The sequence below is a fragment of the Astatotilapia calliptera genome, chromosome 4 (assembly GCF_964374335.1).
Source record: "Astatotilapia calliptera chromosome 4, fAstCal68.1, whole genome shotgun sequence".
In the NCBI taxonomy this organism is placed as follows: Eukaryota; Metazoa; Chordata; class Actinopteri; order Cichliformes; family Cichlidae; genus Astatotilapia; species Astatotilapia calliptera.
Window position 1 is genome coordinate 34812667 of NC_137425.1, and position 22715 is coordinate 34835381.

The following is a 22715-nucleotide window of genomic DNA, read 5'->3' on the forward strand; positions in this document are numbered from 1 at the left end:
GCCACAAAGCCTCGGCCGAATCAAACGGCCATTATTACAAAAATGCGCTTTCCACATAGGGTCGACCAACTCTGCTGCTGCCTGAAGACACACAAGAAGGAGGGAGGGTGGGAGAGAGGCGCTGGGTGTGGGTGTGTGGAGGGAGAGCAGGAGCACTGCAGGTGGATTCAAGTTGTTCTACACAGGTGTGCGGTGACAGTAACTGCTTCTACACTCAAAGCACTTTACACCAGGGGCGATTTTAGCCCATTTTTGGGGGTGCTTCAGCAAAATGAATCAAAGCACCCCCAAAGATTTCTTACTTTTTTTTGACAACACTTGCTGTTTGTGTGATACACTACTAAAAATATAAAAAACATACAGTACTTGGTTGAGACGTAATATTTTAACAACAAAAGTATACATACCCCCCCCACCCCCTCCCAAAATGGTTTGTTCCAGCTCTCCCCTGCTCTGGCTCTAGCGCTCTTTCTGCCAGAGCGATGGTGGCTGAGACGCAGCGGAGCGGAGGTGTGAGTGCCTGGCTTAAAACAGGACATATTAGCTGCATTTAACCTTCAGTTACTCTTTATATAGTTGGTAGGAGTCAGGCCATGTTTCTTTTTAGCTGAAAAACATTACACCAGGTAACCTGCAGTGTTGAAACGTGTTTCCCGACGATGTTTGCTACTCTACAATCCGTCCTGCTCTGTAGTAAAATCAGCGACATTTGACTGTCCTGTTGCTCCCATTGAAATGTATACAGGCTGTTTAAAATCTAAAACTTAAAATTGTCCGTAGCCTGCTGTTGTTACCACTGTCCTGTTTGAAATGGAGTGAGAGAAGCTGCTTATTTTGTCATATGTGCCAAGATTAAACCCAGGAGCCACATTCAGGTAAAAGTGTAAGAACAAAGGATCCGTCAATAAAGGATAATGTTGGATCAGTGCTTCAATGTTTATATCTTTTATTAGATGTTCATGTGGTTTGGTTATTTGCCTTTTGGTTGAAAGTACACTGAGAGAGGACTTTTTTTTATTATTGATCTTAATATTTTTTTCATATTAATGTAATTTTTTAATCTAATTGAATACAATCTATTTGTGTATGATTATCAGTCCAAAGAGGGAGCGAGGAAAGAGGGGAACGTGAGGAGAAAGTGCAAGGTCAGGAAGAACTAGGTAAGGACACAGAGAGGGAGCAGTGACAGGCACAACAGAAACTGTTAAACTGCTTGAGAGAGTTGACGACCAAAAGTATTTTCCAACTTCAAGGTGAGGCGACACAGGTTAAAATGAAAGGAATAAATCTGCAGAGCCATAGTAGTATCTGCAGTAAAGATACTTTCATACATTGTACCATAGGCAAAGTTGCCTCCAATTTTATAATTTATTTTTTTTTATCAATAATTTGTACATTTCAATGACTCTATTTTTGGAGTCTATTTTCATGTATCTGTATTGTATTACACACACACACCTTAAAAGTGAATCTCTGTCCAAAAAATGCACTCTGTTTACTTAATACTCACTATGATCCCCATTCATCATTTTCCCCCAGTAAAGTAATTAAGTTTAGGATGTGTTTTTTTTTTTATTCCAATCCATTCTTCTTTTGCAGCATTTAAATAACCTTTATCTGATTTGATGGTTTTGTTACAGACTGTTGCAGTATTTTGCTTTTCTTTCACAAATGTGGGATTAAATTGGGTTAAAATGTACAAAGCAGTGATGTCATGTTTTGTGACGAGGACCCAGGCACAGAGAGACTTGATGAATTTAAGAATCTTATGATTTAATAAAGAAATTTGCAGACTTGCACAGAGATGGTAAAATTATGATGACTGATAATGGAGACGAGGACAGGGAGGAACAGGTTTAAATGCACCAAGGAGACAGTCAGAGGGAACTCGGGACAACTGGAGACATTTAAGGAAGAAGTAGTCTCATCGTGACGAGTAAAGTTGATCTTGCCTGGCTGAGCAGCTCTGGGTGCTCAGCACCCCCAAACCTCTGATCCTAGAATCACCCCTGCTTTACACGTCTTATTCATCATTCAAGGACATCTTTCTGTCTAACATTCACACATTCATACTCCGATGAACGTATCAGGAGTGGCTCTGAATTCCGTATCTTGCCCAAGAATCTTTGACATGCTGAGCTTGTTTTACCGTTTCTCATTTTTGAGTCACCAGTAATGAGAGCTGTCACCTGTCATGTGTGAAATCTTATGGGCTCTGAGGTGGTACCGGGGACTTTCCTCGGGACCTGTGGCTTCTGGACCTAGCACCTCAAACCTGTTAGACACAGTAATGAGTGCCGCAGGACTGTCTTCCTTCTTTGCACTCCCCTTGGATAACTGTGCAGGGTGCAGAAGGAGCCTGCATAGTAAGAACAACCCCAGGTTTCTCTTCAGCACTGTAGACAGGCTGACAGAAAGTTAGAGCTCTGTTGAGGCAACCATCCCTTTAACCTTAACTAGTAACGATTCCCTTCCATATTTACAGTGTAATAGGTGTAGGCTGCTGGGAGCTTCCTGTAATGCCATTAACTTGTATGTTTATACACCTCTCTGCATTTAATTATTAGTTATTATTAATCTCTGGGTCGCTTCCACAGCATGTCTTTGTTCTGTCTTCCTCCCTCCTCTCCAATTGCATGCAGCAGATGGCCCCGCCCCTCCCTGAGCCTGGTTCTGCTGGAGGTTTCTTCCTGTTAAAAGGGAGTTTTTTCCTTCCCACTGTCACCAAAGTGCTTGCTCATAGGGGGTGGGGGGAGCATCCGATTGTTGTTTGTTTTTCCTGTATTATTGTAGGGTCTTTACTTTTTACAATATAAACTGCCTCGAGGCAATTGTTGTAATTCAGTGATACATAAATAAAATTGAATATTGATACCATAAATTCCATACGTTTTCCACAATAAAATACCCCACAAGACATTACATTTTGTTTGAATTTTTTATTGAAAGCACACAGCCGACAACCCTGTTTAAAGCCCATAAATAAATGAAACACTTAGTACTCTTGTGAGTTTTAGTGACAATATTTCAAAGATACATTCTTAACCCTGCCACCAAGTTAAAGAAATTAAAGATCGAACTTTTCAGCATCAAAAATTTATGTGGCTGGCTGTGATGATGGTAATATGAGTCCATGTATTCATGCCAGATATGCATAAGAAAATTAATACATGGTGTAGTTGGGACTCGTAGGTAAAACACATAGTAACTGAGGGTCACCACAATATTAAAGTGAGAATATAAGTATATATTAAAAGCTAGGAAGACCAGTCAAAACAGATTTTTTTAGAATGAAAATCAAAAGCGTATCTTTTAAAGCCCCCTGTTCTTGCCCGATACCAATGCACCAAACTCCTGGATGGAGATTTCTTTATTTAAGTACTGCTGAAGCTGGCGATTTGTGATGTGTCCAAGGCGCAGTGCATCATCGATGGAAAACTTTTTTCCTGACTTTCTGTCATGAAGCACAGAGGATTCTCCCTGCGGCCCTTTGACTGAGATCTCTTCCCAGTCACACTCCTGGCTCTGCAGGTTGACAAACATCTTCCAGTCGATCAGCCCTAGTTTGTAGGCTTCCTCTGGTCGCATCTCCTTGCCTGTATCTGGGTCGATGACGACAATAGACCTGCGGAGATGGCTTTCCCTCTGTTCCCTCTTCATCCTCACAGCTGCCAGGTTCTTTTTAAGCTTCTCTATCTCCTCATCCTTCTGGTTTGTTACAGCCCTCAGCTCTGCCAATTCCTTCTGTAATGAATCAAGCCTCAACTCCAAGTTCTTTGAATCCTCTCTTGGCGCAGACTCTGTAATTAGCCGAGTCTCTTTGCTTGTGATCTCAATCTCTGACCGAAACTTGCGAATCTCATTTTGCAGCCTTTGGTTTTCCTGCTGCAATCGGCTACTTTCATCACGGATGTAGTCCAATTCTTTGGTAGACTTGGTGTTAGAAAACTCCATATCAGAGAGCCTGGAATTGAGGGTGGATAGTTCTTGGTCAAGTTCTCGCCTTCTCCTTTTCTCCTCTTCCAGAGTTCTCTTTAGGTTCTCAATCTCAATCTCTGCCTCTGGATCCCGTTCAACTTGGACTTTCTCAGTGCGGACAACCCTTTCCTTCACATCTACCTTTTCCAGGGTGATCTGCTGCTGAATAAGGACATTCAACTCTTTCTCAAGGAGGGTGCGTTTGTGACGCTCTTCATCAAGTTGTAGTTTGAGAATGGAGTGTTCCTTCTCCTGTTGAGGATCCTGCTGCAGAACCACCTTTTGTTTGACTGTCACCTTTTCACGATTTTCTTTGTCACGGATCTCTAGCTCATTAAGTCTAACCCGAAGCCGCTGGATCTCTAGTTCTGCATCACGCCTTGCCCTGCGCTCACGCTCCAGTTCTTCCAGCTGCATGTCCAGGTCAGTCTTCTGTCTCTGCAATTGGTAGAGCTCTGTTTTTAGGCTCTCCTTCTGTTTTTGCTCATTGTTGATGTTCTGTAAGAAGCTTTGACATTCTGACTTAAGGAGAGGATCCTCTTCCATCTTGACCACTTCTTGCTGAACAATCTTCTCACGAACCTGAGACAAATCCATCTTTCTTAGTCTAATTTTTTCTTCTTGTTCTGTCCGTTCTCTCTCAAGGTCCAGGCGTTTCTGCTGTTCATCAGCCAGCTTCCTCTTTAGCATTTCAATTTCTTCCTTAGTCTTTGGATCTTCTCTGTACTGCAGCACTTCATTGACAACCTCTTTGGTCTGCACTTGGGGTTTGGTATTCTTCCATCTTTCGATTTCATCTCGAAGCTGGCGGATTTCTAGCTCAGATTTCTCAGTCTGGTGGCTTTTATCTACAATTTCATTGCGAAGTCTCTCCAGCTCTCTTTCAGTTTGTGGATCTATCTTATATTTGATTACTTCTTTGATGATCTCTTTAACTTCCACTTGAGGCCCTCTGTTCTTGAGCATGGTCAGCTCATCCTGCAGAGATCTCAACTGGAGCTCTGCATCTTTATACCGCCTCTGTTGCTCTACAAGTTCAAGACGGAGATTGGCCACTTCATTCTCAGCCTTGGGATCGGGCCGGACAATCTCTCGTACTTTCTCTTGAATCACAACCTTAGACTTCTCCTCCTCCAGGCTTGCAATTTTCCTCTGGAGGTCAGTCTTTTCCCGCTGTGATGATCTTCTTTTGGCCTTCTCATCTTCGAACTGCCTCCTAAGGTTTTCTACCTCTCTCTCAAAGGCAGTATCCTTCTCAACTTTCAGCACTTCCTTGATGGAAATCTTTTCCTCAGCCATTGATTTCTCCTTCTCCAGTCTTCGAAGCTTTTCTTGAAGAAATTGCAACTCATCCTCCAGCTGCCTTCTGCTTTCTATTTCCTTCTCTTTCCTGTCAAGCAGCACCCTGTACTCACTTTCAAGTTGGGGGTCATTCTGGACTTTGATCACCTCCTCTTCAGTGATTACCTCCTGTTCCTTGTTCTTCTCCTCAGCCAGGAGTGTCACATGTTTTTGGATCTCAATGAGCTCGTTGTCTTTCATCAGCCTCTGCCTTTTTAGCTCTTCCAGCTCCTCCCGAAGCTTTCGGACCGCCTCCTCCTGACCACGGTCTCTTTCTATACGCAAGACCTCCTTCACTGTGTACTGCTGTGCCCCTTCTTTGACCTCTGTCTCAAGGCCACGCAGCTTCAACTTTAGTACCTCAAGGTCATTCTCCAGGACATGGGTAGTGCGGCGCTCCTCTGACAACTTCTGCTGGACTTTGTAGACTTCTTCATCCAGCTGGGGGTCTGGAACCTTTTTAATTAGCTCCTTCTTAACAATTGTATCCTGGGGCTTTTGTCCTTCAAGCATATAAATGTCAGTCTGAATGGTCTCTATTTCTTTTTCTAGTTGCTCCCGCCTATGGATCTCATCGTCTAGCTGTTTTCTTATTCTCCACGGCTCTTCACCAGGGGCATTGGCTTGGACCGACTTGACATTTGTAACTTGGATAGTCTCAGATTGCTATAGAAAGAAAATAATCATTATTATTACTGTAGTTTTTATGTTTATGTAGCAATGATATGTAAAATAGTTTACCTGGCTCAGAAGACTGTTGGCAAACTCCAGATTCTGCAGTCTTTGCTTATTTACAGCATTCACCTCAGTAAACTTTGCCTCAATAGCTGCTTCCTGCAAACGATAAAATAACATGTAATGAAAATCATATACAGTAACTTCTGCAGGGGTTTTTGGCTTATGCCCTTAAGCTGAGGATTGTGGTTGTTAATTTGCACGAGTCTGTTTGTGTCAAGAAGCATCTCTTTTCCTGTAGATACCTTTTGCCCATAGACAGTATAAATATTGATGTTGCTTCTGGCCGGTGTCAAAGTGCCTCAACAATTTATATTTGTGCGTAAATATTGGCCACACCGCATTTCAGAATGGATGATTATCTGTACAGCTTGTGATTGACATGTCAATGAGGAAATGGATTCTCAGTCAGACATGACCCTCCTTATCACATCTGTCTTTTTTTTTTTTTTTTTTCTTTAAACCAAGATGGCAATAGTGAAAAAATTCATCTTGAGGAAACCAATGGATGTCACAGCAGCAATGGCAATACTGTCTACACGGAGAGAAATGTTCCTCAAAGGGGTTGCAAATGTGTACAATAATTTTGTGAACCTTTTGAGGACTCGCATGAGTGTGCTACGTTTGACCAAACATCGAACAATTTTACAAATGCGTACATACAAACAAAAACATTCAGATCATTTAGCGTCTTGAATCAGATGATTTTACTTTTCGATAACCTTGCTATGCGTACACAGATCACATCGCATGCCAACTTGGGGTTTTGAGACAAGTTGAACGCTGCCAGATCCACAAATGGAAAATGCATTCAAGTCCCAGTGTAAAACATCTTGGCTCCCACTGTAAATACACACCCCCCCCCCCGCCCTAAATAACCTTTACCAGAAAACATTACTAATTACAGACACTACAGAGTAGCCTATAAAGATAAGGGTGCTCCCACAGTCCAAAAACATGCAGTTAGTGGGGTTTGGTTAATTGGTAATTCTAAATTGCCCGTAGGTGTGAATGTGAGTGCGAATGGTTGTCTGTCTCTGTGTGTTAGCCCTGTGATAGACCGGCGACCTGTCCAGGGTGTACCCTGCCTCTCGCCCTATGGTAGCTGGGACAGGCTCCAACCTCACACGACCCTAACAGAGGAGAATAGATGGATGGATATAATCCAGGTAAGTGGAACACTTTGATGTTAATCATACCCATCTTACCGTTCTCTAATCCTGAACATTTCGGATTGTGCAGGCTACTGTGTAGTGTTTGTTATTGGTAAATCTGTGTTTTCTAGTATTTAATAACACAATGCCAGCAGATCAGCTGATCTTAATGCAGGCCTACAGCTCAGCTCATGCTGTAGGCTGGGATTCAATTCAAATTTATTACAGGGCACATTATTTAAGCTGCTTTAGCATCGTCACAGGTGCTGCACAACTGCAAGTCTATCACCAGCTCCTTGTTTTGTGATGCCATCCATCCATTCGCTTCCACTTATCCTTTTCAGGGTCGTGGGGGCTGCTGGAGCCTATCCCAGCTGTCATTGGGCGAGAGGCGGGGTACACCCTGGACAGGTCGCCAGTCTGTCGCAGGGCTAACACATAGAGGCAGACAACCATTCAGTCCCGCATTCACACCGATGGACAATTTGGATTAATCAGTTAACCTATCCCCACTAACTGTTGTTTTGACCATGTTTGTGTCCGAACTCAGCTTGTCTAAACAACCCGATAACTGCGTCATCAGGGTAATCTCAGCGCTTGTTTGAGAGTACCAGAGAAAACTGTAGTTTGAAATGCATCCAATAAAAGACTGGAACATTTCTGAGGTCACGATTCTTTCAGGATATATCAGGTTCTCTTGCTTTTGGTTATTCATTGTTTTAATTTGTATCCCAGCTGAAAATGAGCTCTGAGCTAGAAGACTTGTGTTGGTCATAGCAGTTAGCAACACAAGTTTAAACTGTGCTGTGTATTTTCACTTCACCGTGCATGCTGTGCCTTACCTCTGCCTTGACTATTGCTGCAGGTGATTCCAATCTGCTCCTCTTGTATGTCTGAGGTACAAGTCCATCCTCAAGATCAAGGATAGATTTGAACTTCTCAGCTTCAGTCTCATAGTCCTGAAGAGTGAATCAGTAAACCAACATCAAACCTTTAACTTTTCTAAAAGATCATATGATAAAGAAAAAAAATCAATGGAGAAAAACTGACTTTGACAGCTTGCTGGTACAGCTGGGCATTTTTGGAGACATTGTTTAAATCAGACTCCTTTCTCGCTATATCAGATAACAGGTTCTGTAGAAAAGAGCAGAGTTAAGTGCCACTAACATTCATGTGTAACGAGAAATATGCAGAGTTATTGCTCAGCATTCATACCCTCTGATTTCTCAGCTTCGTTTCCACTTGTTTTGGGTCATCAGTGTCACGGGGCTCGTAATTTGGAACACGAGAGAGCCAGCTGTTCAAATTGTCATAATCATTGCGGTAGTTTTTGTACGCCATCTTGGCTCTCTGCAAGCTTTGAGCCCTGCACAAACAAACCAAAACATATCATCAGAGATTGTCTTTACATATGAAATGACCGTCTGTGCTTCAGGGACCCTGATGGTCACAAGCCAGAGCGTCGGTCAGGTAATACAGTTGTTCTGTAGTGCTTCTTCACGCTATCTCCATGCACCTTGGGCAGGTGATGTTGTGCTAGACATTTCTGGCTGTCGATGACGTCCTGCGCTGTATTTGCTTTACATATTACTGACGTGCTTTCCTGCCCAACTTACCTCGAGTCAGTCTGCTGGTTGAGGTTGTTGTATCTCTTGTTGAGTTTCTGGACATCAGCTTCCTGCCTCTCGATGTCAGGGCAGTGCTCTTGGAACTTGTTGGCCATGTTCTCACAGCTGCTCTTGGCCAGACGCAGGTTCTGCTCTGTGTCAGAGACCAGTGTCCTCTGTGACCGCAGGTCCGCTCCGATATCCTGCCAGGGCAGCAAAAGACAAACTGCTTGAGACAACCTACAGTAAACAGTCACGTCACCTGTCTGTGAACGTGTGGCAGTTTGGACATGAAGGAACATAAACTGAAACAGTAACAACAATTTTCAGTTCAGTTCATATAAAAGTGAATAAATTCTGTTCTGATATAAGACCATCTTACTGCAAGTTCCCGCTGGGTTTTCTCCATTGAAGAGACGTCAGCAGGAGCAACCTCCTCCCTGGCCAGCTTGTTCTCGTAGGTGGAGAGTAAGGTTTTTCCATTTTGCAGAGATGACTCCAGCTGGTTGGAATTCTTCAGCCTAAAGCAAAGTTCAAAAATGCCTGTCACTGAGCACACTGAAAACAGAAAAAGCAGAGGCATGCTGCTGCACTGATGGCACTTTGAAAGCAATAACCAGGTCACATACTTCTCCTGAGAGCACTGAAGAAGCTGCTCCACCTTGGTGTACTTCTTGTTGGCCTCATCCACCTTGCTGTGAAGTTGAGATGTGCTGGCACAATTTGGGTTTGAGACCAAGAAGCTCTGTGCTTCCTGCACTTTAGAAGACTTCTCTGGTTCAATCCTTCTGACAGCAGCAGCAATGTCCTGGAGAGAAACGTGTACTGGTGAGTTGCACAGTGCAAAAACACACTCTTTGCTTGGTGGGCTAAACCGAGCAGAGAGAAGCAGCTTTAATATCAAACCAAAGAACAAAGCCGACGTTCTTACTTTCATGTCCTGCAGGCGGTCAGTACTGTCCTGCAGTGTCCTGTTCTGTTCCAGCGGAGGGCGCACTCGAGCATAGATGGATTTCTCCTGTTTGTCCAGGTCACTGACAACCTTATCCAGACCAGCCATCAGCTGGCGGCATTGCTGTTCCTGTTTGTCTGAGGCTACATGCAGCAGTGTGAGAGGGCAGGAAACATATTCATCACACGCACACTTGATCTGAAATCTTCCAGCCAGCAGCACGTTTAGATTTATAGTAGCTTCTTTTCATGCTTCATGGTTATGAAACTCAAAATTTCAACTTAATGAGCAACTTGAAGTTTTGAGTTACTTCTGAGTAACTCAAGAACCCAAAGTTTCGACTAACAGATGGAAAAGAAGTGGCAGAAACAACAGTTTATATCACTGTGTCATGAAGGCAACATGTCTATTCTGTGTGTGTCCTTTTTGTATGTAGCCTGCTCAGATTTACTGTGTGTGAGAAAAACAAATGTGTCATAGAAGAAACAAGGCGAACACAAAAGCAGACGGTAAACCACATCTGGATTGCCCCACTCTGTCCTGGTGTTCTGAGCAAGAAATCATCCAAATTTGCAGAGAACTGGACTGAAACATCAGTCAGCTCTAGTGCAGTGATTAAATTATTATTGTATGTAGAGAGGAGAGAGAACAGCTTGAGGAAGCCTGGAGAAGTGTTCCTGAAGATGCTTGGATAGAAAGCTGAGAGTTCAGGCTGTGCTCAGCGGTGCTCACACCAAATATTTCTACAAACTGTCTGTTTGCACGTTCCTCATGATCCTATGTCCTAATTATGAAGAAACAAAGGCTCAACGTCATCTTATTATTTGAGAAAAACTCAACATATTTTTGGTGAAGGTTTCACTAACATAGTTGCTTGAATAGATGAGAAAAACAGAGCATGTTGCGGTTATGCGAGTTTCCTAGTGTGAGGATTATTGTGACAAACAGAGCAACGTCATTAACTCTAAGAACCAGGGCAGCCTTTCACCTGGAGGGAAGGCAGAGCAGTTGCATATATTTGAGTGTACTGGCAGCAAACAGTGTGAGTCAGAGGCACCAGCACACTGGAAGGTTATACTAGAAATCAGCTGGTCTGTCATAACCAACTAACTTGGCTAATTGTGGTGCTAATATATTATTGTGCGTCATGCGTACCTGTAGCGGTTGCAGTTCCGCTCGTCTTCTTCAGCTCGTCCAAGCGTTTCTGCAGACTTCCCTTGGTGGCTGCCATCTTCTGTTTGATAGCTTTCTGCTGTCCGGTCAGGCTGCAGCACACACACGACATACTGTTACAGCTGTAGATGCCCTCATCGGCCGAAGGAGTTTAGAAAGCCCTTTGTACACACTCACTTGTCGGCGATGGCCACAGCCTCCGGGTCGGTGGGGGGGAACATGAAGCAGATGCCCGGGGCAGTGATCTTGTGTCCGGCCGCATCCTTCACGTCCCATTTGGAACCATTTTGCCGCAGGAGAGTGTACCTCTCCCCCCGCACGATCTGACCCTACACGGGGAAACAGTTAGAACGCGTCACTGGATCACGCCGCTATCGTCTCAGTATTACGTGTGAAGGACGCAGTACGTACGTCATCGGTGTCAAATTCGCACAGAGCCTCGACAGGGATCAGCTTCTGGGGTGTTTCCCTGCGGTACTTCAGAGGCAACACCTGAAGGCTGCGCTTCTGAAGAGCCTTAACCCGCTCGTCAAAGTTCTCGATGGCCTTGGCTTCATCCTGCACACAAGAAACGCACAAGCGTGTCGTCACCGTACGCAGTCAGTGATGCTATCAGCTACGGTCTATGTGCAGATAAAAGAACTCACGTCCAGCTCCCTGATCAGGCCCTCCATCTGATACATGTCTTTGAACTCGGGGTTGTACTTCTGGCTGATCTCCGTGTCCAGACGCTTCAGCAGGTCCTGAGTGTCGCGCGCCTCCTTGTGGAACTGCATGCAGACACACACGTACAGATGAGCTTCACTCTTTAAATGCGTCTCTGTGCATGTCACCTGTCACACTGACCTTGTGGTACTCATCCATGTGTTTGAGGTGGTTCTCCTCACAGATGAGCAGGTTCAGGTGTTCCTTCCAGTCAGCGTGGACTGCTTCCATATGAGCCTGACAACAATGTGGTTTATGCGTAACATTATAGAGATGTGCGGCAACAGAGTTAATAATGAGACAATAAGAAGCACCAGTATGGCTTCTTCCCCCCTTTTTACATCCATCTGAAGGATGAACGTCTTACGTTGCCCATAACAGACTGTGAGATAACAAGTGGAAGCAGCTCATTTGTTGCCTGAGCTGCTCGTATGCCAACTGGGTCCAACCCACAAACAGTGTTTTTAGACAAAACGAGAAGCGCATCATCCGTCTGCTGTGTGAGGACTGAAAAGCGCCTTGAAGCCCCGCTGTCTTTAAAACATGACCCTGCTCTACCGCAGACTCCCGTGGACCCAGGGCCCAGGCAGAAACGCACTATGAAAGAGTCAAAGTGTGCGGATGGTGGGTACCTCCATAACATTCTTCCCTGGATGGTCGGAGGCAATCAGCTTTTCTCCATCATCGTTCAGCTTGGTGATAGTGCCCTCCTTGGACTCCAGACATTTACTGATGAAATTCTGTTGGTTGAGACAAATTTGCTGAGCGAGCTGAGCTTGTTTCACTCGCCGTGCACGTGTGTGAATTCCACAGCTACCTCGTACTGCCTCTGCCGGGCAGGGTAGTCCAGGTTGTTGTCACTCCAGTCGTATTTGATCCTCTCCTCTGCCTGCTGGTCCATCCAGTACAGCTCGTTGGTGCAGCGCTGCATGTAGTCTCGCAGGCTCATCAGGTTGCGCTGTCGAGCGCTGGAGTTAGCCTAGCCGAAGGAACAGGAAGCTTAGTCACCAACAGCTTTATTTGAGGTTTTTACAAGCGCCTGGACGAGTCAAGGAAAGTTTTGTTTGCGTTTGAATTCAAACGATATGATTCTGTGTTTTAATATAATTAGCATGAATCTGATGAGCTTGATTTTGTAAGTGGCCTTTCCAGCCTGTATGAATGATAACAACTTGTGCTACAGTCAGAGTTTACTTGTTATTAATCTTTTCAAAAACTAGGTGCTGAAAAGATTTCATGTAGTAAAATCAAGTTCTTGAGTTGTTAACAAATTCATGTTTTTGCTAAAGATAAAACACTTCAGTGGAGAACCGGCTGGTGTGTCAGCAGCACTACTGTCAGCTAGGGCTGGGTTTTGATTATCGATTTATCGAGTAAAATCGATTCTGGTCTGGATAACGTGATATCGAGTCATTAAAATCCTGAATCGATTTTTTAATATAAATTTATTTTGCCCAAAATGCCAGAATCTCAGGTTAAACCTCACCAAATTTCAACAACCACCAACAAAACAGTAAATGAGAGCAGGAACACGGCTTCTGCACAAAGACGTAAACACAAAACGCCGACGCATCAGAATCAGTGAGATGTGACTTTCTCACCCGACGGCACGCACAGGGACACGCCGTCGGGGCTGAAAGCCGACAGCTCGCTGACTCTGAAGCATCGGCGTTTTGTGTTTACGTCGTTTTTGCGCTGATTCTGAAGCAGTTAGTTTATCTCTCTCCAAACAATATTGACCGAAGATCCAAACTACGCTTCACATAAACGTCGTCATGAGGGCGATCGTGGCTCAAGAGTTGGGAGTTCGCCTTGTAATCGGAAGGTTGCCGGTTCGAGCCCCGGCTTGGACAGTCTCGGTCGTTGTGTCCTTGGGCAAGACACTTCACCCGTTGCCTACTGGTGGTGGTCAGAGGGCCCGGTGGCGCCAGTGTCCGGCAGCCTCGCCTCTGTCAGTGCACCCCAGGGTGGCTGTGGCCACAATGTAGCTGCCATCACCAGTGTGTGAATGTGTGGATGACTGGATATGTAAAGCGCTTTGGGGTCCTTAAGGACTAGAAAAGCGCTATACAAATACAGGCCATTTACCATTTATTTACCAATTCACTCTGACCTTTGCTGTTTTGCTGGTGTTGGCAGCTGCTTTTTGTTGTTGTTGTTTTTTCTTACTTCCGACAAGAAAGCCTCATTTCTGCTGTTCAATACTGAACAAATTAAAACTTTTTAAAATTATGCAAAACTGCAAAATGCTTCGCGATGTCTCCAATCAAACCTCTGTTACTTTGCTCTGCTTCGCTTTGTTTTTGACTGCACAATATTTTTAAGGTCATCTGCTATAAAAACACAGACCAGGAAAAATGCCTTCATGTTGTTCTGCGTTTCATCCTCAGTTACTTTGACACAAAGGCCTCTGCTGTGATGCTCACACCTCTGATAAAGTCTCACAAGTGTCAGGTTTCTTTTTATAGATATAAAAATATAGATATGTACTGATAAGTGATCAGAATTATAATATTTCTGACTGTCTGAGGCAAAATCTTCCCGAATCGAATCGATTCTAGAAATCAGTGACGATACCCAGCCCTACTGTCAGCCGGCTGGATGCTGTGTGCATACACCGCACTCACCATGGATCACAGTGAAACTACACAAAAGCGCACATATATCATACACACAGAAACGAACACTTACCAGCAGTTTGTTGTACTTTGACTGAAGGCTGCTGACGTATTCCTGCAGAACAAAGCAGAGCAGACACACAGAGGGTCAGCGAGGAACCGACGCAGGACGTCCAACTGTGCAAACCTTTGATTCTGACATCATGTCACCTTGTCTCCACTGGCAGAGATGTGAGGAGCCAGAGCCTCCACCTCACTGTGGAAGATGTTGTGTTCCTCCACCTCGTTCTCCACAGAGGGCAGGTCCTGGCCAAAGCCCTTGTTTTGCAGGTTGTCCTGAGCAGAGACACATGGTGTGCATCATGAATGAATTCCACTTTTCTGAAATGAAACGTCTAAAAAGCGACCTATGTCTAACACCCTCTGCAGACATGTGATGTGAAATTTCTGCCATGCAGACATGGAATACTTTTATTGTGTTCACCTGTGCACTGTACAAACAAATACCTGACTCCATTGTTTAAGCAGGACTCCTGCTAACCCACAGTGACAGTGATCTGCAGCGTGCGAGCCACCTGCTGCATGTAAGCACCATGTGCACACACAGCTAAGGCGTGCTTGTGTTCCCTCAGTAACTGAAAGTTTCTCAGTTGTTGCACTGACATAAAGACCTAACGAGGCGTTCCTCTGTAACACCGTGCTGGACCTAGCAGCGAGTGCTGCACACTGTGGCTTGAATTCATGTTTGCTGGGTTTTTGTTTACCAGCTTTTCATCCATCATGTTGCCCCAGTTGATGCTGGGCTTGCCCTCAGTGCGGACCAGGTGGTAGATGTGGCCGTGCTCCTCTTTCAGCTTCGTCACTCTGTCACGCAGTTGCTTCATGCTGAATACACACAGAAACGCGAACACAACATTTTAGGTAACAGAGCCAGCAGGTAACAGTAACCAGGTCTTCCTCAGGTCTTCGTGAATATTCATGACTTAACATTAAGCTTTTGTGTGCATCATGCACTAGCAGGCACAACTAAGGTGGTTTGCGTAGCGTGAAATAGCGTTCACTCACTCCTGTGCGATCATCTCAGCCTGCGGATGCTGAAGGCGTCTGGCGTTGACGACGTCTTCATCCAGGCCACTCAGCAGCTCCAGAGAATTGAGGAGTCTCTTGTTGGTGTCTTCTTGATACAGGGGCTGCTTCCCCTCATTGATCTTGCTCACATCCTGTGAGGAAAGAGTCAGTCATGTGGAGTTAGCCAAACACTGCCAGCCTTTCAGCTGAATAGACAGAAGCTGAAAGTGTATCATGACAGTGCTGTGGCTCTGAGCTCAGATGGGCACTAACGTGTGGCTGCGGTGGTTTTTATATGACGGCTAACATGCTCCATGTTGAAATAAGCTGTGGTCTATTTCTCAAAGAGGCTGATACATATGTAATTATAGCCGACAGCACACATGAAGCTGATTGGACTGACTGGAGACATGAGCGTTGCTGCAGCACTCTACCTTGTTGAGGTTCTGCTCCACATCGTAGATATTCTTCTCCACTTTGTCAGCATTCTTCTGCAGCTTCTCGATCAGTGTGGCGAGTTCTGTGCTGGGAGCACTGAGAGACGACACACAGAGACATCCTTAATGACGTCACACACAGGCTTTTCTGGATCCCTGTGAAGCAACTCTGTAACACTCGATGGAACATATATCATAATTGCAGAAGCTGAAAATAGCGGCTTCGTAACAAGCTCAACCCCTTCGATTATGAGCCGCAGAACAGCAGCTCGACGCTTTCAGAAATACAAAACACCAAGAACTGATCAGTCAGTGTTCAGCACTGCAAGCCCCATCACTAAAGTACTACTCCAGGGTTAGTACTTTAACGAGGCATCAGAGAAGTGCAGAGCACGTGGTTTAAAACTAAACCAGCAGATCTGACAAACTGGGAACCCATCACGAGTAGCAAAGAGTGCCAAGGCATGTAAAGAGTTCAAATGTAGTCAGTGTCAGAGTTCTGAATGGGGCAACAAATGCAGGATAAATGTACTGGACTTCTTTGCTGTGCACTGTTAGTTTCAACAGCGACATGTTTGTACAGAAACTGACATCGTGTTACTCGTACAGGTGATCCAGGACCCAGCTGACCTTCTCGATAGATTTAATTGTGGATTTAAGTGGAAAGCAGCGAGTACTCTGTACAGTACCTGTGCTGTTCATTACACAGAGTGATAACGAGTCATCATCTCACTGCATGTTTCCATCACACCTGGTGTCAGACAGCAATCAATGACCGGTGACAATTTGGGTGAAAATGAGCACAACTCACTACAGTACGGCGCAAACGTTAGCCACCACTGAACAACACAGGAAATCAGTCCTGTGGTCATCTCCCTGCACAGCTCCTCCATCTGAGGCATCCATCACTGTAGCACACAGTGCGATAGTTACACCTGTTTGTACATCGTCTACGGTGAAAACACCAAAATAAGAAAGTTTTACAGTTCAGAGTAAAACGTCAGTCGTATAAAGTTAATCTCTTCAATACTCTGGATGCTTATAATTGAGCCGTTTGTTCATATATTAGAGCCACTTCTCATACTTGTAACTTTGTAATAAGTTGGATTATTTAATTTAGTCCAGTCTGTTACTGCTGTTGTCTTGGAGCAACTATAGTCACATCGTTTCCTGAGGGATTAATAAAGTGTGTTGATTGATAACATCAGAGCTCATGAGTCTGACTGTGAATGCTGTGAATCTCCGATCTCAGTGGATAAGTTGCCATTAGGTAGCTGACATATTCCCTAAAATGGGGGAAACTAGCCCAGCGAGTTTTTGTTACACACACACGCACACGTTACATAATGCTCGATGCAGTACTTTCAAACCTGAGCTGATTTTTACTTTAACACAAACAAGTCTGAACTGGTGCGCACTGTCGAGCTGTTCTGGGCAAGCTCATCCAAAACAACACCCAACAGACTGAGGGGGATTTCTGACTGTAGTGACAAACATGAAGAAGACGTCTCATCTACAACTTTACACACTCGTCTTCTAAACATCACAACACCAAATACGTGAGAACACAGGAACATGAACGCCTGTACTGTCTGTACTGTGCTCCTGCATGATTGGCACCACTTGTTGCATAAAACTTGTGTAAAAGTGGAGCGTTGTTTTCATTGTGAATCCAGAACAGATGTGAGCTCACCCTGCTGTGGTCACCAAAGAGTGCACAGTGTCAGATCACCAAACAAGAAGCAGTGCTGTGCTGATCTGCAATGCTCCAACAGTTTAAGCTGCTCTGCTTTGTTTTGTGTGTTTCTGGGTCCTGGGGAGGTCGCTGGCTTTAACACAGTGTTCTCACTGAGGCTGTGTTAGTTCTGAAAAGGATCTGGCGCTCAACAAACACAACTCACGTGTTTCCACAGGGAGCTGGTTAAATCAGAACCAGAACGCTCCAGCATTAGGTCACACAGGGTGTGGAAGCCTGCTGCTAACACTAAAGCATCGCTGCAAACCCCGAGCCCTTTCCTCTCTGTGTGTACACTGAGATGTGCTGAGCATGTTGTTAACCAACTGGAAGGTCGGTGGTCTGAGCCCCAGCTCCGCCGCCTCGCCTTTACAGTCGTCTCTGTTTGCTGGGCTTTGGCTTAAAACCTGGCTCATCCTTCACACACGCACACCTACACCTGAACAAGAAGAGCAGCATGAAGAGGGGTGGAGCTGCATTACTCAGATTCCATTGCAATCTGTTGGTGGTTATCACAGGGCACGAGTGACTATAATGAACGATATGCACTAAGACGGACGAATCACTGTGCTGGTGTAAACACATGCTTCACACGAACATGACGCCACAACACCAAAACAAAGACTCCTTTGCTGTTGGCGCAGGTGTGGCAGCAGGACAAACATCTCTCACCGATACCTGCTGCTTGGCTGTGCTGTTTCTAAGCCAGCGCTCTGTAATGATTTAACACGCTCACTTTCTCACTTTCACCACGGCATGTACCCTGGACCACGCCAGTACAACAGCTGAAGTGACTGGCCCTGGTGCAGTGACATTATGGGCGAGGCTGCAAGGAATTCCTCTCACATTGTGTTTCTAAGGAGGGCAGCAGAAAACTTATCGAACCAGTTACCGCAAACTAACCAGGGCTTATCGGCCACACCCACTCTCCAGTTAATGCACAAACTATGTAGTCTAACGCCGAGTTTCGGCCCTGCCCGTCTGACTGTAGCTCATACAGACACCACCAGAACGTTTACATCCCGCGATCCATCAGGACACAATGATCCGAGCCTGTGTTAAAGCGCCTGGACGGACAGCTCCGCGTTCTTTCCATCTGCTGCTGGTTTAGCGCACAGCGCTGCGCTAAGACCGCTCTGTGTGCACAAACAAGTAATACGATACGCGCATATAAACTCCGAGCTTCAGCACAGCCGGGCTCACCCCGGTGTGATCATTTAACCATCCTTTTGTCTGAGATGTGGCGTGAGTCCGCTGATCGTGTAGAAATCACTACAAGTTAGGACAGATGAAGCTCGCGAGCCGCTCTGAACGGCTCGAGCGCAGAGGAACAAGCTCCTACTTACGTCTGTTTCGGCTGCGTTATCGTGGTGGACTTGGTCTTTTTCTTCAGCATGATGAAGGTCACCTGTCAGCGGCTTTCCACAGAAACAGACCCAGCAGTACAGGTGAGTCTCGGCTGCGCGCGCTCGCTGCGTCGCTGTGTGTCAAAGTCAGATATGTCCACGCGCCCTTCTCACTATCAGAGCGTGCCGTCCCAGCTCAGAGTACCAGAGCCAATGAAGTCAGCGCTTCCAGCCTGACCTTCTACCTGTCAGCAGCCAGGGGTGGGAGGGTCCAAAGAGCGAGGCCCCGCCTTCATAGCCTTCCCCTCTCACACCCACGCAAACACGTTGTGTGTTCCACTGAAAAAGTGAATGAATTCTACAGTAAAACGAGGCGCGTCCGTTTCAAAGTTTCAGTTGGGAGTAATCAGCAGTTTGTGTGCTGCACCTGTAACACCAGCACGGCTGCCTCAGGTATGCAGCAGACCAGCTGCTGTATCAAAGCTCAGTGCCAGCTGCAGAATGGCCACTGCAGCACGGGCCTGTGTAAAAGCGGGGTGTCCTGGTCAGGTTTCTCATTTCTTTCTTTCATATAAACATCAGCAGCACACCTGCAGGCCTGGCACACCCACAAGTTATTTAAAGTGCTGGGAAATCTTAGCTTTGACTCATAGCAGCCACGCTTGGGTGTTAGGGGAGTGACCTCTGTTAGCAGCACAATGTTCCCTTTTATAAAGCAAAAACTATTTGGAAATACTTTGTGGAACATCAAAGTTGAAGGTGTTTCTTCATATTCTGCAGATCTCTGGCCAAGTGGCATGTGCAGGTTTGATCATTGGCCCCAGCTGCTACAGGTCGTTTCAGTGACCTTAGTATTGGGGTCACTGCGAATCAGAGCCAGTTTCAGACAGCTGGATCTCTGTTCACTGCCTTTTCCTGCAGAGTATGTATCTGAAAATACAACCTGTCCTGTGTGCATGACTGGCTCTGGGTGTGGCAGCTAGGACAGCTCTGGCTGAACCAGTCAGACTTGACACTGTGCTCTGTGTGATTGCTGTGTTGTGTTTGTGTGTGCGACAGTGACAGTGTGACTGCAGGAATTCAGATACAGAGTAAAGGCATTTCAACATCCACACTTTAGTTTTCGACTTTTTGATTCAGCTCACTTTATTTGTTAGTTTGTTTTCTGTTTGACATCCAGTTTTATAGAAAAAAGTGCACCTTTCCCTTTTCCTGAATACAACCTCCAGTGAGTTGTTGGAGGTTTGTAGGTGTTTATTTATGGACAGCTGTCTGCAGTCAGCTTGACGTCTGGACTGCTGCCAAACCCTGACTTTTTTCAGTCGGTTTGCTGTTGAGCTCAGGATCGTCGTCCTGTTGGTGACCTAGGTTGGTCCGAGCTTTGGCTGTGGGACAGAATACATTGTTATACAGAGGAGTTCATGGTCCACTCAGTTACTGCTTTCCCAGGTCCTGTGGCTGCACCTCCTCCATCATGGTGACAGGTGGTGTTAGGTAATAATAATAATACATTTTATTTGAGGGTGCCTTTCAAAAACCCCAAGGTCACCTTACAAAGAGAAAAAGACATCAATAAATCAGTAGATTAAAATAGATTCTAATACATTAAAATACAAAAAACAACAAATTAAAAAGAAAAAAACAAATAAACAAGATTTGACAGCGAGTACGATCTGTATTAAAGCGAGTAAGCCAGTTTAAACAAGTAGGTTTTGAGCTGTGACTTAAATAAGGGAATCTATATTTCTTAAGACTGAAGGAAGCGAGCTCCAGCCGAGGAGCAGAGCGAGTGAGAGCTCGGCGCCCCACAGTGACGAGACGAGCAGAAGGAACAACAAGATGAGTGAAAGACTTGAGAGAGCAGGAAACAGCGGAGATAGAGGGCCAAGGTTATGGATGCAAACGTGAGAACTAAGATTTTAAAGTTGATCCTGGTTTCTATGGGCAACCAGTGAAGCAGTCTGAGTTTCTCTCTGTGCATCAGAGACTAACAATTCCACTTTGGTGTCCAGGTTTGTGCATAGCAAAGGTAATCCTGCTGCCACCTTTCAGAGGGAAGAGGCTTTTTCCTGGAAGCCCTTCCAAACAGCCGTACTTGTTTGGTATCTTTCTAATCATACTGTCATGAACTTTAACCTTTAGGCATTAAGACTGTGACATGCAGCTTTTGGATTTTGGCCTTTTCTCCGAGCATTGTACAGCCTTAGTTTTTCACACACTCGTTTTGCCTTAAAGTGGTTAAAAGTAAAAGTCGCTGTTAAGGTGCTGTTGTTCATTTGATGTTGCGTCATTGTAAAGCCCACTAAGGAATAAAGGGTTGTCATTATGTCCTGTACTTTCTTTTTACGTGACTGTACGTTTGGCTCATTTTTTGGAAAACTGAACTAACCCAACAAGACAGATGCTAGATGTTGCCAGAGTGTTACCACTGTGTACATGGACGATACGTTTGTACCCTAACTGAGCGCTCAAAGTACCAATCACACGCATACATACAAGTGCTTTTTCTACACTTAAGCAACTTATCTATCTGTCAGTAGACAACCCACTGAGGCACAACCACCCCAGATGCACTCTGTGGCTGAAGCTAATATTCAATTGCACTACAATAAAGTTCTGGGAGTTAAGTGAAAGATTAAAATAACTGAAAACCTGGAAAAGGCTGAAGCAGCAGTTTTGACCCTTAATAATAATAATACTCCTTAATAATGGAGTACAATGTGGGAGGTGTGCTCAGGTGTAAGAGCAGGTCACCTACTAATTGGAAAGTTGGTGGGTCGATCCCTGTCTGCTCCAGTCTGCGTGCCAAATATCCGTGGGCAAGGTGCTAACCCACGTTTCTCCCTGATGCATCCATCGTGCTATGAGTGTGTGTGAATGTGAGATAGGAAGCACTATAGATGACAGCTCTTGTGTGATTGAGGCATGTTGTGTAAAGTGCTTTGAGTGCTCAGAGTAGAAAAGTGATCATTAAGAACCAGTACAATGTTGTCTTAGTCTTTAGCATAGTTCTGCTTTGCATTACATGTTCAAAAGAGCCAGTAAAGTAGCTGTAATGGTTTGTGCAGGATTATTTGAAACAAAGTATCGTTCCCTTCATAGTTTGGCTGTAAAAGCTCAGAGGTTTGATAACGTGTTCTCATCTGTTGTAGTGTAAGTTTGTAACTTTTGTGTGGTAACAGGAACATTAGCATGGCCTTAGCCTTTACATTGATTCAAGTTTCACTGGCCAGGAACCAAAGGTGTTCTCAGATGGAAAGCTTTATCAGCTCATCAGTAACATGCACCTTTTTAGTACATTACAGTTTGCACCCAGAGAGCAAAAGACGTTTGCTTTCACTTACACATGTGATCTAGAACCTGCAGTAACTCACCTGAAATAGCAAGTATTATTTTACCTGGGATTATGGACAGTCTGCCTTGTGAAGATCAGCTGAATGTAGTCCTGGCCTGTGTTAACACTGTCACTTTAGTCTTTTCCTGTTTAAAGCTTTGTAAGGATTGCACAGTGTTCAAACACAGTTGGTGTTTCCATCCTTCTGGAATGAAGACGTGTCGTTCCTCTGCTGGGCTGGAAAATAAAAGCTGTTATCAATAAAAATGAGTATGTGGTCCTAAACAAGTGTGTGTGTGTGTGTGTGTAGGTGTGTGTGTGTAGGTGTGTGTGTGTGTGTGTAGGTGTGTGTGTGTGTGTGTAGGTGTGTGTAGGTGTGTGTGTGTGTGTGTGTGTGTGTGTGTAGGTGTGTGTGTGTGTGTGTAGGTGTGTAGGTGTGTGTGTGTGTGTGTGTGTGTAGGTGTGTGTGTGTGTGTGTGTAGGTGTGTGTGTGTGTAGGTGTGTGTGTGTGTGTGTGTGTAGGTGTGTAGGT

General features: G+C 45.0%; 1 protein-coding gene across 1 annotated transcript; it reads right to left on the reverse strand.

The window, feature by feature from the left end:
- Window positions 1–2924: 2924 nt before the first annotated feature.
- On the reverse strand, window positions 2925–19070 carry ppl (periplakin). The gene is made up of 22 exons (XM_026186272.2): window positions 18850–19070; window positions 15766–15865; window positions 15329–15483; window positions 15028–15148; window positions 14474–14599; window positions 14337–14378; window positions 12463–12624; window positions 12278–12385; window positions 11787–11882; window positions 11588–11710; window positions 11352–11498; window positions 11118–11269; window positions 10923–11032; window positions 9747–9910; window positions 9445–9623; window positions 9198–9336; window positions 8825–9018; window positions 8424–8574; window positions 8259–8342; window positions 8051–8167; window positions 6061–6153; window positions 2925–5985 (listed from the first exon to the last, which is right to left on the reverse strand). The coding sequence occupies exons 1-22, from the start codon at window positions 18897–18899 to the stop codon at window positions 3313–3315; spliced, it is 5286 nt and encodes a 1761-aa protein (XP_026042057.1). The 5' UTR covers window positions 18900–19070; the 3' UTR covers window positions 2925–3312.
- Window positions 19071–22715: the final 3645 nt, after the last annotated feature.

Coding starts and splice junctions, on each gene's coding strand:
- ppl (XM_026186272.2), bottom strand. CDS start 18,899: ATGCTGAAGAAAAAGACCAAGTCCACCACGATAACGCAGCCGAAACAG. Junction 11,033..11,117: donor GCTGTGGCCATCGCCGACAA/GTGAGTGTGTAC, acceptor TGTGTGCTGCAG/CCTGACCGGACAGCAGAAAG. Junction 8,343..8,423: donor CGAAGCTGAGAAATCAGAGG/GTATGAATGCTG, acceptor TCTTTTCTACAG/AACCTGTTATCTGATATAGC.